The 19163-nt window shown below is 38.2% G+C and overlaps 1 protein-coding gene across 2 annotated transcripts in view; it reads right to left on the bottom strand.

Moving 5' to 3' along the window:
- Positions 1-18368, bottom strand: part of CCDC50 (coiled-coil domain containing 50) — a 64885-nt gene extending 46517 nt beyond the window's left edge. The window contains exon 1 of one of the 2 annotated variants that reach the window (XM_059391278.1): positions 18055-18368. In XM_059391278.1, coding sequence (XP_059247261.1) covers positions 18055-18103 — 49 coding nt within the window. In that variant the 5' untranslated portion in view covers positions 18104-18368. The remainder of the gene's footprint in view (positions 1-18054) is intronic. The other variant, XM_059391280.1, reaches the window with a different exon arrangement.
- Positions 18369-19163: the final 795 nt, after the last annotated feature.

Raw genomic sequence — 19163 nt, forward strand, 5'->3', positions numbered from 1 at the left:
CACTGAGCCACCCAGGCACCCCATTTTTAAGCATTTCTATATTCTCCAATTTACCTACCATGAAGGGAAGTCTTATTATTTATAATCCTTTTAAAAGTATTTTATAATAAAATATATGTTTTTAATCTAGCTTTCAGCTCTAAACATTGAAACAAATATTAACTAGGAAAAAAATGAGCTGCACTAGCAATGTTTTCTTGATTCAGTTTAATTATACTGTTTCCTTACGGTTACAGAATCAAAATTTTTTTTTTGTTACTATTAAGGAAAAAAGTATGTTAGCAAATATAAACTCTACATAGACCCCCAATTTGTATCTGTTCTTCCTGAGAACCAAAGCAAGCAGAGAACTATGAAAGTTGCTCAGTTTTCATCGTCTAAAAAAGAAAGAACACCAGTTCTTCACCAAATAGAAATGTTTTCCTGGCAGCAAACATGAAACTAAAGTGTTGTAATGCTAGAACTTAAATAGGAAGCACTAAATTATATAATGGACATCATCAATAATTCAAGCATGAGTTTTTAAACATGTGCCTACAAACACACACACACCCATCTTCAACAAAAGCACAGGACTGAGCATAGTAAAGAGACATTTTAAAAAGGAAAACAACTTATTTAATCCCAACATTTCACTCTGATGTAACTTATTAAAATCGGTTCCTGACTTTTTTTTTTCTTTTTCCTAATCCCCCAAATTCAAAGTTAAATGAAAACCCTAGTAATCCAAACCACTTGCTTGGCAAGTAGTTATATTATAGTTAACCACAGACACACTAGATTGCAGGCAAGTGGGTTTTGAAAATGCTGAGATAATAGAAGTCCTCAAACGAGAAGTACTACTTTAATATCACAAACCATCTACATCATTATCAGAGACCACAGAGTAACTGGGTAACTTATTGGAAAAGTGAAAATGGCTGAGTCAGAAATTTCCATCTGACAGAGCAAAAGACTGAGAATGAGAGGAATAGTGAGAAAGTGGGAGGAGGGAAGGTAGCAGGGTACAAACAGAGCAATATTTACCCATCCTTATAGAACTGTCGGGTAAGACTTCCCATAAGGAAATATCTGACTCAAGTTATCATAAAGGATAAAAATATCCACAAACAGGCAACCTTACAAGTTTCCTATGTTTGCAGGCATCAGCTTTAAGGATTGGTACTCTGAATCAAACTTTTGTGTTGGAAGTAACAAAAAAAGCTACTCAAGAAAAGTTACAACTCAGACCTTGTCTATTTTCAGAAAAAGAAGATCTAAATACTAATGCAAATCACTGAAACTGAGCTTCCTTTCTTCTTAAGAAGCAACCCATAATCTCAAAATGAGCTCAACCCAGAGGTCACTTGGTCTGCCTTCCCAACAAACTGGTGTTTGGGTTCTGTCTTTACATTCTCACCAAGTGATCATAAGTGAAGTTCTCTTCAAAACCCCATATGATATACATCTACATCATCCAATGTTGGAACCCATGTTAGAAAGTATTTCCTCAAACTAGACCAAATCTGTATGTTCTACTGATCCATCATTATTCTACCCACTAGGGTTACAATCTTTTCCCTATACTGTATATGGTACACACTACTCATATGTAGCTATTTTTTCAAATTAACTAAAATTAAATTTAAAAAATTTAGTTCATCTTACCAGCCGCATTTTCAGTGCTAAATAACTATATGGGGCTTATGCCTACCATTTTGGACAATGTGGAATGTAGAACACTTCCACCATCACAGAAAGTCTATTGGACAGCACTAAACAATAATCACAGTGTGATAGATAAGTTATTGCTAACTTAGACAACCGGATCATTCAGTAGCATTCAAGGCCATTTTAATCATTCATGGTATATGTACACACACGTGCATAGGCACTTATATTTAAAACAACAGATGGAGCTTACTTTACCAGTATGGGCAACCAAAGATTTTGAATATATTATTGGTTTTGTGTTAGCCACTGATTTATCTTCAAAATCCTTGTACGGCATTTCTCTTTTTCTTCAGCTATGAAGTAACAGTGGTTTTGCTAACTTCAGCAGAGTGAAAAAAATCAAAAGTTATTCTACATTTATCAAACAACTACTCTGTAGATAATATGTCACAGAAACAAAGTAAGCAAATCTCCACTCAGAAAGGATAATACATTTAAAGGAATTCAATTCTGGGAAATAAACCTGCTACTGAATAAACCCACCAGATCACTAATATATACTTACCAAACACTGAAGAACTTCACATTCTGATAAGCAAATGTACATTTGTGACTCTCAAATGAACTTGTAAAATTAAACTGTTGAAAGGTGGTGAAGATTCTCCTAAGTTTACTGTCTTTAGTGCACTCCTTAAAGAACAATTACACTTTAAGTGGACATTCCACTTCAGAACAATTCAGAAATACATGAATTTACACAGCAGCTAAATATTTAAAAGAAATCATTCCTGCTTTAAAATGATTCAGTTTATTTTTTAAATGGATTTAAAGTTTCCTAATTGAACATAAAAAGAGGACTACCAAATTACACTTAAAAGGGTACCTGGGTGGCTCAGTCCACTAAGCTTTGGAGTCTTGGTTTTGGCTCAGGTCATGATCTCAGTGTCCTGGATTCAGCAGTGCATCGGGCTCTCTGTTCAGCACAGAGTCAGCTTGTCCCTCTCCCTCCCAATCTGCTCCTCCCCAGCAAACCCCCAAATAAATAAAATCTTTTAAAAAATTATATTTAGAAAATGAAGTGTTTTCTGCAATATACTACATAGAGCGCTTGTATTCAGTGAATACTCACTTCATAAAAATGCAGTACAGTATAACTAAGTACTCTCACTCAGATTACAGTCTTGGCTCTAACACTCACTAGATGAATAATCTTGAACAAATTAATATAACTTCCATTTGCCTACCTGAAATATGGGTGTGACAGCAACCACTATAAGTACTTCAGTACTACAGGAAATTTATACATTAAAAAAAAAAAGTATTCACAAGTTATTCTGATGAAGATAGTCAGAATTTCTATGTAGAAAACGACAGACCTTTCATAACCACAAGAAGAACTCACAATACCCAAAATACTTAAATACCCTTAGATTAGCCAGCAGCAGACAGAATTTTTCAAAGCAATTTTCCACTAAGAATATCCAGATTGTAAGAATTTATTGCTTTTATTTTGATTGCATGTATCCCTAAAGAAACTTCAACCTTCTGTTGTTCCACTACTTGAATGGCACTCTTCCTGGCACTTAAGCAAGCCCTCAAATGGTTTGGCAGCCCTCAAATGGTTTTGGTTTCTCTGTTTGCCTTAGCCTAGAAAGAAAAGCCACCCATCTCCTTAAACCCTAGTAGGATAAACCCAGTCATGCCCATTAAAAACCCAAAAGATCATATCCAACCCAACTTAAGTACAAGTTTACACCAAGGAAAGAAAACCATTTTGGTTTATTGGCTTCATATGACAAGAGAGTTTCCTTAAGTACTAGCTACTGCAAATTCTATTTACCCTGAGTCAGATATTTCCACTTTCAACTTCTCTTCTGCAAGGAGATACTTTAGCTGGCACTTTCTTTCCTGTTAGGATTAGCAAACACATTTCAATTTCAAAAAATCAAGAGTAAGGGGCACCTTGGTGACTCAGTTGGTTAACCCTCTGACTCCTGATTTCAGATCATGAGACCAAGCCCCGAGAGGGCTCTGCTCAGCATGGAGTCTGCTTCAGATTCTCTCCTTCTCCCTCTACCCTTCTCACTCCATCTCGCTAAAAAAGTAAAATTTAAAACAAAATCAAGAGTAATACTCAAAATCCCCCCACACACACACAAAATTCTGTTTCAATTAACAGCCATGGGGTAAGCAGGCATGGTGAAAAGATTCTCCTAAATCTTGTTCCCTTAAAGCAAACTGTACTACTTGCAGTTCCACTCTGGTAACCATTTGTCAGAACTCTACACATGATTCCAGTAATCTTAGACCATATAAATCCAAAAGTATGAACAAAAAACAAATAGGTAAATCTTGAGATTTTTGGAATTTTACTCTGATATGCTGCCATATGCTCAATAATTGGTCGCCTTTACTAACCAGACATGTGTTTTCTTCAAGTTATCTTGAGATCATGGGTACCTTTTTAGAATTTAGCGGAATGCCTCCCCAGAAGATCAAGAGATTTATCTTCCTAATAATAATACAAGTAGGCTTACATTTAAATCAGATTTCCTAGAAATACTGTCTGTACAGAAGGAAGCAACCCAAGAGTAAACTGAAAGAAGTTAGCCTATGTTTCAAAGCACTCTTAGAAAATCCCTATCCTGATAACAGGGAGTTGTGCCAAGAGTTTAAAAAGTAATTCTGTCAACCACTTTGGCTCTCTATGTAGTTCATCAGAGGGAATATTTTACTTTATTTTTTAAAGATTTATTTATTTATTTTAGAGAGAGCCTGTGCACACAAGAAGGAGTGGCAGAGGGAGAAGGCGAGAGAATCTCAAGCAGACTCCCCGAGCACAGAGCCTGGTGTAGGGCTTGATCTCAAGACCCTGAGATCGCAACCTGAGCCAAAACCAAGAGTCAGACACTTAACCAACTGTACCACCTAGGAGCCCCCACCATTATCATCATCATCATCATTATTATTATCATTATATTGAGAAAAACCTGTATTCACTTTAGTGGTATTTAAAAGTTAGATGTGAACTTTTGAAAGTTCACTAAAAAAAGCTGGAAACACAGCCACTACTATGGGAAGAAAGCAAAACCTGAAGCATAAAGGTAAATTCCAATAAGCAGAAAGCTGAGATTTCTTCCTTAACACAAAAATAAAGAATATATAAAGTGGCAACATTATTCCATTTTGGACTTTTCCTACTGTGTGAAGAGTATTTCAGAGGGGGAAAAAAAAAAAACCTCAACTTTGGAGCTATAGAGATCAGGATTCAAATATGACTTACTTAAATGGCTATAAAACTCTGGGCAAGTTATTTAATCTCTTTGGGCCTAGGGTTCCTTCTCTGTAAAATGAGAATAAATGTCTTGAGAACTAAATTAGATACATGAGGGGCCAAGGAATACACCACACCTGTCACTCAATACATGGAACCTATTATTTTTTTTTAAAGATTTTTATTTATTTATTTGACAGAGAGAAATCACAAGTAGATGGAGAGGCAGGCAGAGAGAGAGAGAGAGAGGGAAGCAGGCTCCCCGCTGAGCAGAGAGCCCGATGCGGGACTCGATCCCAGGACCCTGAGATCATGACCTGAGCCGAAGGCAGCGGCTTAACACACTGAGCCACCCAGGCACCCCATGGAACCTATTATTATTGGCAGCATCAGAATTAAGGAATTCTTATGTACAATAGTTATTTTCCATTAAGTATTTTTCTTCCAATCAGGTCCCTTAACTAAGTCACTGATTAACAAAGATCTAGTCACTTGTCTAGCATACAATCCATTATAGAATATGCAATCATTGCTTCACCTTATGGTGTGTAGAAATGTTTACTGGCAAAGAATTAAACTGTAATCAACAGCTTACTACATTTCTATAGCTCTTTCTAAACTATGTCCAACTGAAGGAGGATGTTTCCTACACATATTGTGGGCCTGAGTCAAAGGAAAATCAGTATGTATAAAATGTTGAAAAATCTCCATCACTTCAAACTTTTTTTTTCAATTGAATGTCCAGAGTTAGAAAGCAAAGTAGAATTATATAAGAAAGTCATGTAATTAAGAGTTTAATCAACATCAGGAATGATAGGAGGGTAGACTGTTAAGTAGAGGTATAGTTGGTCAAAATATAAACACACTAACATACAAATTTAAAACAGTGCATGCCTAAAACTAGATGGATTTCCCTAACTTCTTTAAGTTGCTCTACTGAAGACTTTCTGCCATTTTGACTCTTTTCCTATTTCAACTAGCAATTCTCACAAAATGTTCAGTATCAGCGTAAAATTAGACCATGTTATCAGTCATTTATTGTCCAACGAATATGAATGTGAACTGTGCCATTAACTAAAAGGTTTATGCAGGGCCAGATGATCACAGTACAACCAGGGAAAGTGAGCACTCTCCATATTCATCATGCTTCTGAAAGATCACCAAATGTTTCAAGTTCAAGTGGAATATGTTCTTAAAATGTCTTGGATTTCTCTCTGCAATGCTACTGAAACTGGCTTCAGTACATTCTACAGTGTACTTGGTTATCATGTCATTCCCCTGTAGAGGAAGTTAAAGAAAATCAGGGGCTGCCTGCATTTGTGAACAGGAAGACAGCTTCTCCAAATCCTTTCTGCTCTACAGGATTTACTTGCTTCATGGTTTTTTTAAGGAGTCAAAATTATTTTGTTTGTTTGTTTTTTAATTGAAATAATAGCTGCCTCTAAGCATAAATGTGTTTTTTACAGCACTGCCTGTTTTGAAAGCAGTGTTACCTCCTAATATATCATATGAAGCTGAAAGAGGCTAAACAGTGTACCTTAAGTTAGACAACCATTCCAAATTAAGCACAATTGGACATATCCATGCCCAAAGCAAAAACTCTTTGAGCTCTTTCTTGCTCGTGCTTTCCCACCTTCTTTTGATCATAAACCACTCCGAGTTTGCAATCTGTACATCCATCTCTTTAGTCTCCAACCCAAAACTTTCAGATTTTTCAGTTAGCTCCCCTTATATTCAAAAACTTTAAGAATACATATTATGCTTATCTGTTTAGTTAAAGATTTATAAGAACCTTGCTCCCTTTATGTCAAAATAAATCTGAGAGAAAATAGCAAACAAAAATTCTGAATGGAACCTAACATCATCTATTAAACTTAACTGGACGCTCTAGTAACAGTGACAAAATGATACTATATAACATTCCTGGAATATATGCAAATATCAGCATTATCTTACAAAACTAAAGTCAATCCATAAACAAGTAAGCTCACTGTCTGCAAAGGAAATTACTGTGTGTTTAGGCCTTGATTTAACTTTGATACCAATCAACATCTTATGGAAATTTGAAAAATGGAAAAAAAGACAATAAAAAGTAAAAGCGACTTGTTCCTTGTCCTCTATTCCTACCCCTAGTGAATTCACGCAAATAATAGGTCTTAATCTAGTGTCATTAGTCAGTTAGCTCAGGTCAGTCTGCCCACTGAGCACAAGCTGTCAGACAGTCTGATAAGTTTTCTGGAGTATCTCTTATATGTAAGGATCCAAAAAGGAAATTGAAATTCGTCAGCAACCAGTCTCATGTTAAGAGAAAGGGAGTAAATTAATACAGAGAATGATACACGTTGCTTACGGAAATAAGTAGTTCAAAGAGGCTTGAAGAAATTACAAAAAGAAGCAGGACAGACTTAACAGAAAATGAGCACTTGAGAGAGGCCTGGTGGGGTGTTGAAATAGGCAGATTTGGATAGTGTAGAAGGAAACTCCAGGCAGGGCAACAGGGCTCACAGGAACAACAGTCTGGAAGAAGTGAAAAACTCAAAGTATTACAAGGCGACTTGAATAGTAATGTCAAGCTTGATTGCATACCACTACATTTTACAGAAAGTTTTCATATCCATTTCTTCAGTTAACTGTCATCACAAGCCCATGTATTAGGCACAGGATACATTATCTCCAATAAGCTGATAATAAAACCAAAGCTTAGAGATACGGAGTATTATCTCTGAGTTCTTAAACCTAATAGGTGGTAAATAGGAGATGTGAAACCAGGTCTTACAAGTCTAGGTTGAGGGTATTTCCTTTTAGAAAGAAGTCAGTCTGCTGAAGTTAAATTTTATACTGTAAGTCTGATTTCAATGAGGAAGAATTATTTACTATTTCAGTAAACTAGAGCAAATACTGCAAAATAATTATAGGAGGAGCTCAATTACTAAAAAGATGCTTGGCAGAGGTGTATAGAGTAAAAATGTAGCCTCCTTCTATATTTAAAATGAAAAAGAAAATGAGAGACATATCACATATTGCCAAGTAAACAGGGATTAGAAACATCTGCATTTCTTACCTACCTTCAATTGGCATAAATCTTTTCAACATCTGTTCCCCACATTTTGTGGGGAACATAGGGAGAGAACCCATAAATAGGGAAGAGAAATTTGGGGTGGCTCAGTGGGTTAAAGCCTCTGCCTTCAGCTCAGGTCATGGTCCCAGGGTCCTGGGATCAAGCCCCACATTGGGCTCTCCGCTCAGCAGGGAGCCTGCTTCCTCCTCTCTCTCTGCCTGCCTCTCTGCCTACTTGTGATCTCTGTCACATAAATAAATAAAATATTTTTAAAAAATAGGGAAGAGAAAGTAAACTTAAAAAAAAATGTTGATTAACCCAAATATGAATAGCTGAACAACACCCTAGTGATTTCTGTTCTACAATCTAGAGAGCAAGTTTTCATGTTTTACACAGTAATCAATTATGAAACAGAAAACAAATTTAGAATCTGGAGACAATCTGTGGTAGACAGGTACCCTTCAGGTTTTAAGTGCCAATGAAAACTTCACATATCCAGAAGAGGCTTTGTAGTAAGGACTTCACTCAGTAGTCACATCCAACTGCCCATGGTATTTCAGCAATGTCTCTTTAGCTGCGTGATCACCAGTATCCATTTACTCTGATGAATTTATTAGAATCCTCCTTTTTACTCACAAAGTGTCTGGGTTTGCCTATAAATTCTGTGGCAACCCTGTCTTAAGCCTAGTAGTTTTCCTAGTATGGGAAGCTTGAGAGTCACTGACACGAAGTTCCTGGACTTCGGGGATGTTAAAAGCACAGTAAACTGGGGTCTACCCATAACTCCCTAATCATTTCTAAACCTCCAATCTCTCCTCTCCAACATACACACATAGCCAAGATGACCTTTTGAAGATCGGCTCTGTGAAGCTCTAATGAGATAACTATAAAAAGATACGAAGAAATGCTTTGTGGGTCCACTAAAGCCCTATTTGAAATAAGGTCTGACCATGGAAACCTAGGAAAACAAGAGAAGCAGACAAGTCCAGTTAAAATCCAGCCATCAGGGATAAGATAAGGGACCTTTTGTAGGCAAAGCCAGAAAGTGATCTGTAAATACAGATATTGAGAATGGGCAGTTCTTTCCAAATAGCTGTTGGCCCAGATGTTAGAGCAAGCTCAAGTAGTACAGATGGGATGATAGCAATCTTAATCAAGTCTTTCTCTTTCTCTACTTCAGGTTTCCCATCTAGACAACAAAGTCTTTTTGAAAGTATTTGTCAAACCCTAACATTCTGTATTTTACAGACCCTCATAATATTAAAGGAAAAAAAAAACAATATTTTAAAGCATTTGATAGGAAAGTGCTCCTAAAACATTAATGTAATTAATGCAATAAACTACGGACTCCTCTACACAGTCAATTAAAAAAAAAAAAAGACAGGAAAAAAAATGTTGTTGATTGAGGGGCAGTGAAGAAGGAAAGATACCCTTATAAGCCACTCACACTTTTTCTATTTGCAGTTAAAAATCCCGGAGTAAAGTTAATGGATTAAGTGACTCAGCTTTTATGACTCATTAGAAAAATAAAAGCCAAAAAAGTCCAGTGGAGACTCCCCTGATATTTGGTCACTGAGGAGCTGTGTTGAGACTGGAAACACTCCTCATACACTAAACTTTCGAAGCCTAATGGTCAACCTAGGTACTTCTGATAGAAGTTTCTAAGAAGACTAAGTAACACTTCCTTCATGCAAAAGTCAGTAACACATTTTGAAGAGAGCCAGTGATAAGCAGTAAGCCAAAAATCAAATTATTTAAAAAACTGAATCTGTTTACTCATCCAATTCATTCATGAAAGCCCACAGACCCTTACTCAGAGCTGACATACGAAATACTCTTTACACATGGCTTCTATCTAGAGAATCAATTTTTAAGTACCTAGAAATATATAGAGAGTGTAAATATATTCTTCCAAAAAAAAAAAAAAGAAAAATCAGGATTTGTCTATATTTTTAAAAGTCACTATCAATCTAAAACACACTATCATAGGAATACAGTCAGCAATAGTCAACGACACCGACATATTAAAGAAAAGTTGTAATTGATGCTCATGGTGACAAATGAATATCAAAAAAAAAAAAAGTTAAATAAGGATGTTTTTTAAAGTTTCATCAAAAATGGTCCCGCAAAACCTACTATTTGTTCCTATAAAGTACCAGATAATAAAAAGTTTAAGCTTTGCTGGTCATATGGTCCCTGCCGCAATTACTCATCTCAGCCTTCGTAGCGTGAAAGCAGACACAGGCAATATGTAAACAATGAACATGGTTTTGTTCCAATAAAACTTTACTTATAGAAACTGAAATATGAATTTCAAAGCATTTTCATATGTCATCAATCTTTCTCTTTTTTTTCAACCATTAAAAAATATAAAACCCATCCTCAGCTCACCTGCTGTGTGAAAACAAAGAAGTAGGTAGGCTGCATTTGTCCATGGTCCATAGTTTACAGACCCCTACCCTAGAGGAACAAATTCCAATTACTAGAGAGGGGGATTTAAAAAAAAAAAAGCCTGCTCAACATTCTTGAACACTGACAGAGAAATGAGTTGCCACTACAAAAACTTGAGAAATTATAGAGTAGAGAGGATTCCTGCACTAGGGTGACCACGGTATTCTCGTCAATATACTGCATTGGGAAAATCCAAATGTATAATCTGGGTATAAAAACTACAGACTCCTGGGACCACATCCAAGAGATTTAGCTGGTATCTAGTAGGGCCAGCAATGTGTTTATAGTGAAGCTCCCATCATGAACAGTCTAATGTTGCACCAAAGTTTAAAAACCATTGACATTTGCAAAATATATATCTGATATAAGACCTGACTCCACAATGTATAAAGAACCCTCAAAACTCAATAAAAAGAAAACAGCATAATTTTTTTAAGAGGGGCCAAAAGCTTAGAACACACACTTCAACAAATATGTAAGACTGGCAAATAAGCATAAGATAAGAGGCTTAATATCATTAGTTATTAGAGAAATGCAAACTAAAGCCACATGTATTATTATACACCTATTAAAATAGCTAAAAGTAAAAAACAAAAACAACAACAAAAAACCCTTGACAATGCAAAATGCAAACTGTGGACAAGGATGCAGAGCAAGTAGAGCTGGTGGGATGGTGGGAATGCAAAATGGTACAGCCACTTCGAAAAACAGTCTGGCAGTTTCTTATAAAGCTGTACACTCACCATATGACCCAGCAATCCCACCATAAGTGCTTACCCAAAAGAAAAGAAAATTTTCTTTCACCAAAAAAACCTCTCTATGCAAATGTTTACAGGGACTTTATAACCACCAAAAGTGAAAACAACCCAAATGTTCTTCAACAAGTGAATGGATAAGCTAACTGTGGTACAGCCAAACACTGGAACTCAACAATGAGAACAACCAGAATTACTAATACAAACAACATTCTATCAGATACATTAGGCTAACTGAAAGAAGCTAAACTCAAAAAAATACTTACTGTATGAGCCAAATGATATGACATTTTTGCAAAGGAAAAAATTATAGTGGCAGAAAACAAATCAATGGCTAATGGGAGACAGGGAAAAATGGTAGAGAAGTTTGGGGGTTATGTAACTGTACTGATCTTGACTGTCGCAATAATTACAAGACTATGCATTTGTTACAATTCAGAACTGTAAATTAAGGATGAGTTTTTACTGCAAATAAATTATACCTCAGTAAATCTGACTAAAAAGGAAAAAAAATACTGATATTTAAACAAAACTGATTACACCTTGTTCTGGTTTATGAGAAACTTTTCTCTGTTTTAATGTTAGTGTACATGGTTACCAACCATCATATGCATACATACATACTTTAATGTATGTGGAGGATTTTTTGTAAATGAAATGATGTAAAAATAAATGGGTGTGTGTATGTTTGTGCACATTTGTCATGACTTCTAATGGTAATATCTGGGAACTCTTTTGCACTGGTTTCTAAATTCAAACATCTGGGGATAAATGGACTAAATAATCCCTAAGATCCTTCTGCATATATAAGCCAATTATCCTTTGTAGGTCTTATTCAAGATCTAGGGTATCCTAATTTTACCTTTTGAAGCACAGGTCACCTTTAAGTGGGTCATCAGTTAAAAATATTAATTCAACAGACCTTCCATAGCTACTTCTGAAACTGCAAATACAGCTAGGATAGGTTTGTTTTTCCCCCATGACTCAGAGTGATTCATTTTAAAAATATGCTCGTTGTACTTAGAAAACTAGGATTTCAAGCAGAGTTCCCTAAAGTTTTGTGGTATCTATAAATGCTTTCTTTATTAGCAGAATATCACATAGCTTTTTATCACTAAGGCAAATTCATTTATTGCAATAAAAACTCCTATACCCCTGGCAAGGACTGTGGAAAAACCATGGCCTATAGCTTTCTTTGAGTTTATTTCCCTATATGTTCCACGTGTCCAAGCCTTTAAAGTTTAGCCCCATCAGGTAGAATACAGCAGAGAACATTCACAGTTTGTTTGTTTGTTTGTTTGTTTTTTAAATACAGCATTGAGGCAAGAGTGCGACTTCCCACACTTGACTCAATAATTCATTTGATGAATCAAAAATAAAACCTAAAAAAAGGTTTAATTAAAAAATAAAGCCTATATTATCTCATTCATATCAAAAATTATCCCTAAAGTAATGCCAAAACATCACTGAAATTGTTCTCATTATTTTCATTCAACTGTTCTAAACATAAGATAGTATTAATGAAAAACAGTAAAAATTAATCTGATGTATCTGTAGAGTAATTTAAAAGAGAGAGATGACAAGGGGAAGGAGGAAAAGAAAGAAAAAGGGAAAAGGTGGTAGGAAAAAAAAAGAAAATGGGGGAGGAGGGAGAAGGTAAGATAGGAGAGAATATTTGCAGCTTTAAATGTTTCTAATTCTAGCCCCAATGTGCTAATTCCTAGCTACTTAACCTCAGCAGTTCAGTACACTCACTTCCCCGTTCTATCCCTAAGACTTTCCTCTGGAAAATAAGGAGGTTGGTTGGGATCAGTGGTTTTTAATGCTTTCTACTCTGAGATCCTTTGATTAAATATCAATTAATTTTACAGTTGACACATAGAAGAAGTTGTTCTTTAGGTATCTATTAGTTTAAAAAAATTCAATGACTTAAAAATAGTTTATTAAAAATCATAATTTACAAATGATAGTTATATCCATTTTTAAAAATTAATTCAAACAAGAAAGCATTGCATCTTTGCACATAGCAACAAACTGGAAGAGTTTTCCTTTTTCCTTTATGTTAGAGGCACTTGGGGTGCAGTATAAATTTAGAGGGTTCTTTACAGCAACTCCTTGAACTCTACACAACTGCCTCTCCACTACAGTGAATGAAGATCATGTCCATGCACCACAGGGCATGCTTTATTGTGAAACTACCCTTGCATAACAGGTGGCACACAGTAGATAAACACTTTTTTTTTTTTTTAAGATTTTCTTTATTTATTTGACAGACAGAGGTCACAAGTAGGCAGAGAGGCAGGCAGAGAGAGAGGAAGGGAAGCAGACTCCCCGCTGATCAGAGAGCCAGATGTGGGGCTCGATCCCAGGACCCTGGGATCATGACCTGGGCGGAAGGCAGAGGCTTTAACCCACTGAGCCACCCAGGCGCCCCAGTAGATAAACACTTTTTAAAAAATATGTATCTAAGATTCTTTCCAACTTCCAAATTGTGAGATAAGTGCTCTAAACCCATTACTCAAAGAAAAATCAAAACCACAAAAGAGCATTTATTAGGTGTTTTCACTAAAATTTTATTCTTAATAATGATTACCTCCAAGGACAGAAGAAAAGCATAGAATTCTTTTTTCTTTTTCTTTTCACTTTTTGTTATACATATCTACATAGAATAAAATCTATTTTTAAGATTCACCTATGAGAAAATAAACATTAGGGAAAAAAGATTAGAAGTTTTTATACAAAAAAAAAAGTATTTCTTTAATAAATTTAATTCTGGCACTATGATCTGTAATCCCTATGGATAAAAGGCATTATCCCTGCCCTTTAAGAGCCTAGACTCTGAAAAGGAATATAAGATATTATTTTTAATATATAATAATAATATACTACACCAAAGGTATGATTCCTGAACCAACAGGGAGCATTTAATAATATATTCATTCATTCATTCATTCACATATGCAAATATTTGCTAAATATTTTCTGGCTATGTGAAAGACCTGAAGCCAGATGAGAGTAAAGAAAGATAAATAAGATACAGATCTCCCAACTCAGGTAGATCCAGCCATTGTCTCCTTAAAAAACAGCAACAACAACAACAACAAAAACCTGCTGTATAATTCTGAAGAGAGAAAATGAGTTTGCCCTGGAGCCAGATGCTGTATGTCTGACAGATACTTCCTTCACATTACATGCCTAGCGTGCGCATGGTACGCTTTAGATCTCTGGGAAAACTTGCTTAATTTACTGCACCAGACCTAATTTTGTATCTTTCCCCTTAAAATTCTGGATGTGTGCCATTAATTTAATTTACCTCATTATACCACTGGGGTGTTCTGAACCTAAAATGAATCAGTGCTTTCAAGACATATTTCTGAAAATTTATTAAACTTTATTTTTCACAAAAGAAAAAGATTTTCTTTCAGAATAGCTAGCTGCTTTTACTTCAAGAAATAAGTCACTAAGTATATTGATTCAGACACACACGCACACACACAGAGTTAACGAACTCTGGAGATGGTGGAACTTTCCATCTGAAGAGTAGTACAAACACGTAATACATAATGCATTTCTTACTACTGTAAGAGAAGAAATAAGAAGCCTGGCAGTAGCAACTGATGTGTTGTGCTGAATGGCTATAAATGGAAAAACTCAAATGCCTATATAATTACAAAGGAGTTGGTAAAAGCTTAAGAGTCTAGAAATGGCTTTGATGGACAGGCTAATATTAGTTTTTAGAGCAACATTTTAAGAGTTAAAACTCTGTTAGACAGAAGGAGCAAGATTATGATGATAAGTGAGCCACTCCAATTAAGTAGCAATATGGGAATCTAAGTGGAGGAGGCAAATAGGAAAGTGAGGGTCTGGACTATTGCGTCAGAAAGAAAATTCAGGAAAGAAGCCAAAACTGACCAAAAACCTAAGTCTGCCAACTGAAGACAAGCATTCATTTTTTAGAAAAATATACTCCCAGTTCCGATCTAAACTAAGAAACTTAAAGAATACTGTTGGAACCTGACCTGACTATACCTTTGTCTAACATTTGCAAATTGCATGATGCATTTGAATTATACATCTACTGATTTAAGAAAACAATGGCTGGAATTATTTCAAATCTTGTTGGGTAGAAGCTCAAATGTTTCAGGAGAAATAAAGGACTATTCCTAAACATTGGCAACAGTAATTGCATTACAAAAAGTATGTGTGTTCCAAATTCACTTTTAAACCAGAAATAATGATGTGTGTTGACATTTAGCTAGACTTAATTCCTTTCATCTACATATGAATTCAAATGTGTCCCTTTTTCTCCTACTTTAAGAGATTTCCTAAGGTAAAAATACTACTGTAATTTTCTTTTTTTTTAAAGGTCTGTCCAAATGATGAAATCTTCAACCACCTTAAAAGTAAGTAAGCAAGCACTGGATTTTAACATAGAACAGAAAATTTTAAAATATTCCCTGATGTCAGCAGTTACCCATGACCTCTGTTGAGATGTTCACAACAAAGGTCACAGGGCTCCCCAACCCCTCCCAAAGAAAAGGCAGTGTGAAGCCACAGACATCCATTGCATTATTCTTAATCTCCATTGGAATCCACCCTATGACCCCAAATCATAATTGTATATGAATCTACCAAAGTTTAGATTGAAAGGAGAAGTGGAGGAGACGGATTTTAAAAACAGTTTAAAAATCTATGCCAGGATATTAAGCAACTTACCACTAAACTTCCTTTACAAACTGAGTTGGAGTTTCAGTATTGAGAACAGTATTGAGAACTGTGTGTATTTTACCGAAACATGGGCACCAGCTTTATTCTCTTTAAATTAGGGTTCAAACACATTGTTAGGGAATTACTGGGCCATAATTAAGAGTTATATTACAAAAAGATACCCTTTATTAGACTTCAATGCATCTCAGGTCAAAAACTATACCCATTAGGAGGTTCCTAGCCTAATACAGTATTTCCTTTGAGGATCCTAGAACCAGAAAATTCAGATGCTTACAAAGACAATGATCTCTACAATTTCTGACCACCTTCGAAATCAATCAGTATTTAATTCTAACTTAATCAAAGAGCCACACCAAATTTCCTTCCCACTTTACCCTATCATGCAAACTGGATCGTCAAACACCACATTATGCAAAGTGAAAGCCAATTTGAATGTGCTAAAATTCCAGAGTTTAGGAATAGAAACATCTTGCATTTTTAGATGGAAAGTGTTTTTTAGAATCCCTTGAGAAAGAAAGTACTAGAATAAATCATTCATCATTCATGTTTTGGTTAGAAACCAGAAGACCTAAGAGTCATACAAATGCATATTCAAAAAGTGAGTTTCAAGTTTGTTCCAGGTCACAAACAGGTACAGGGGGCTGGGTAAAATCACAGCACTACATGATTAATACTTAACCTGTTAAGGTTGTGTTTGAATTCCAGTGTTCACTCTACCCATCGTCCACCCCCAAAAAAGCACAACACATCACATAGGGTCACTTTTTCTTTAGAGATATCCAACACACTGATATCTGTCCATAAAACTCCAATCCAAAAGTCTAAATACAACCAATCTCAGAGACTAGTACTTTCAAAGTCTAATCTGCCTTTCCTCCCACTCAAGCAACAGACCTGACACTGCTGTGAAAACTACATTTACATGAGAATACCTGAATAGTCACCAAGGCCGAGCTGGAAATTGAAAGGTTGAAAGATCTCAGGCCTAAACTCTCAGACCCTTCAGGAACAATAGGGCAAGCCTGGCCCCATTAAAAACTCTACGTAAAACCAGTGACTCTATCTCCTAGTGTTCCGAACTCTGGGAAAGAAAGCAGTGAAGCCTACTTGGTATTTTGGGGTGGGCCTGAACACCCACAAGACCATCAGAGTCAAATCAAGCTGTCACTGAAACATGCAGTTCCAAGAAAGCAAAAATTCTTATTTTCAATTCCACATTTCCAGGGCACCCCAGGCCACATTGTTCAGCTGAAACAATTGACATTCACAACAAAGACAACCTTTGCAAGACTGGATAGCACTCTGATTTCCACACTTCCGGGGCCAAAGAAGAGCCAAAGATAACTAAAGGTTAAGGTGATCCAGCACCTACAATTTCAACAAAAAATGCTAGATCCTGGAGCAGACAATCAAGAGCAGAGGAGGGAAGTCAAAAGGCTACTTGCCAGTGGCTAAATCAGACCCGTACTAATCAACCATAATTTCCCAGGACATCAGAATAAAGAGCCCTTAAAAATCAAGGTCACCAGTCAGTCCCCTGTTCCCCCTTGCCCCTGCTTTTCCTAAGAAAAAATGCTTATAGCAACTTCCCATCAGCCTGCCCGCACTGGGCCGTGCCAAGACTAAACTTTTAAACCTTGAGGGAGGTGGGAAAGTCAGCCAGCCAGCCGCTGGGCTAGTTAAAGCGGAGAGAAGGAGGGAAAGAGTCAAGTTTCAAAACAAAGGCTCCACAAGGAACTGAATGTCAACCCCTCCCCACTTTCTAGCCTTCAAGCCAGCTAGGCTGGGCCTTGATTTTTAAGGACACAAATAAGTCAGATTTACCCAGCTCTCGAGCGTTCACCAACGCTTTGCTCTGCGGTAAAACATTCTGCACAACCACTTGCTGAGGGTGGTGCCGTCCTCTCTCCCCCCACTTGCTCGGGGGAAGAAATCGGGCTCATTAGGTAGTGACTCGCCCAAGGTACCACAGTAGAGCCTCAAGTCAATTCTGTCCCCGACCAAGGCGCCAGGGCCAGGGCACCGGAGGCGCCCGCGCGAGGGCCTCGGGGGCCAAAAGGACGACGTTCCCCGCCCGGAGAGAGCCAGGCTGGGAGAGGGGAGGGGCCCCGCGCGCCTCGCGCCCCGGCCCCTACCTTCCTTGACTCCCGGCAGCTTGGACTGGTCGATGGTGACTTCAGCCATGTTGGGCCGGTGTCCCGGCCGGCCCTCGCCGCCCTCTTCCCCGCCCTCTACCTTGCCGCCGCTGGCCACAAGCGCGGCCCCGCGCGCAGCAGCAGCGCCCGACGCGGCGCAAAGTCCGGCCGGCAGCGCGCCGACCGGGGGGAGGAGCGGCCTCCGCGGAAGGGCTGGCGACAAAGGCGACCGGAGACCCGGCCCGGCGCCCCAGGCTGGCAGCCCAGCCACCCCGCCGCAGCCACCTGCTCCCGCGCCCCCGGCCCCGACCGATACCAAATCTCCGGAGCCCGGAAATGGACCCGGGCCGTCCAGTACGGAGGGAGAGAGGAGACAGAAAGGCGGGCGGGCAGGCGGGCAGGCGGGCGGGCCTGGGTGGGGAGGGGGAGGGGAGCTGCAGGTCTGTAACCGCAACTGCGAGTGGCTGGCGAGCGAAGATCGGCGCCCGCGGCCGCCTCCCTGCTGTCTCCTTTGTGCCGCGCGACGCCCCCGAGGCTGGGGCCCCCCCTGTGCCCCCGCCTCCGGGCCCTGCCTCCCTTATCCTCGGAGGGTCGCGTCTGTCGGCGGGGCCTTTGTGTCCTGAAGGCCTCAACAAAAGGGCCACAGGGGTTACCCAGAATATGACCGGTATTGTCACCAGAGTCTACAGCATTCTGTGCCCTGGTTCCGGGCTGAGATTCCCTGCTGCCTGGCTCTCTCAGGCGTTCCTTGCCTCCCGGGATTAGTGGAAAGATTATATATGGACTCGGAAAACCTCTAATTCAACCTACAGAACTAGACAACAGCTGATATCTGGGCCAGTTTAGAGAAGAGAGCGTTCACAACCAGCTGGAGGAACTGAGTCATTCATTCATCAAAAAACGCATGACTGTCTACCAAATGCGATGTTAGGTACTGGGGGTGTTTCAGACGTTCCAGACATTATCACATATTGGACTATAATTGTGACATTTTATTCTCCCAAAAATAGACATCCTGTCTGCATCTTCTGGCAACAGAATTCTCCCTCTCTTCGGGACTCCATCCTCAGCAGTGGGCTCCTCTCCTAAGAGTGTGCAATCTTAGAACC

The sequence above is a fragment of the Mustela nigripes genome, chromosome 2 (genome assembly GCF_022355385.1).
Source record: "Mustela nigripes isolate SB6536 chromosome 2, MUSNIG.SB6536, whole genome shotgun sequence".
Classification (NCBI taxonomy): Eukaryota; Metazoa; Chordata; class Mammalia; order Carnivora; family Mustelidae; genus Mustela; species Mustela nigripes.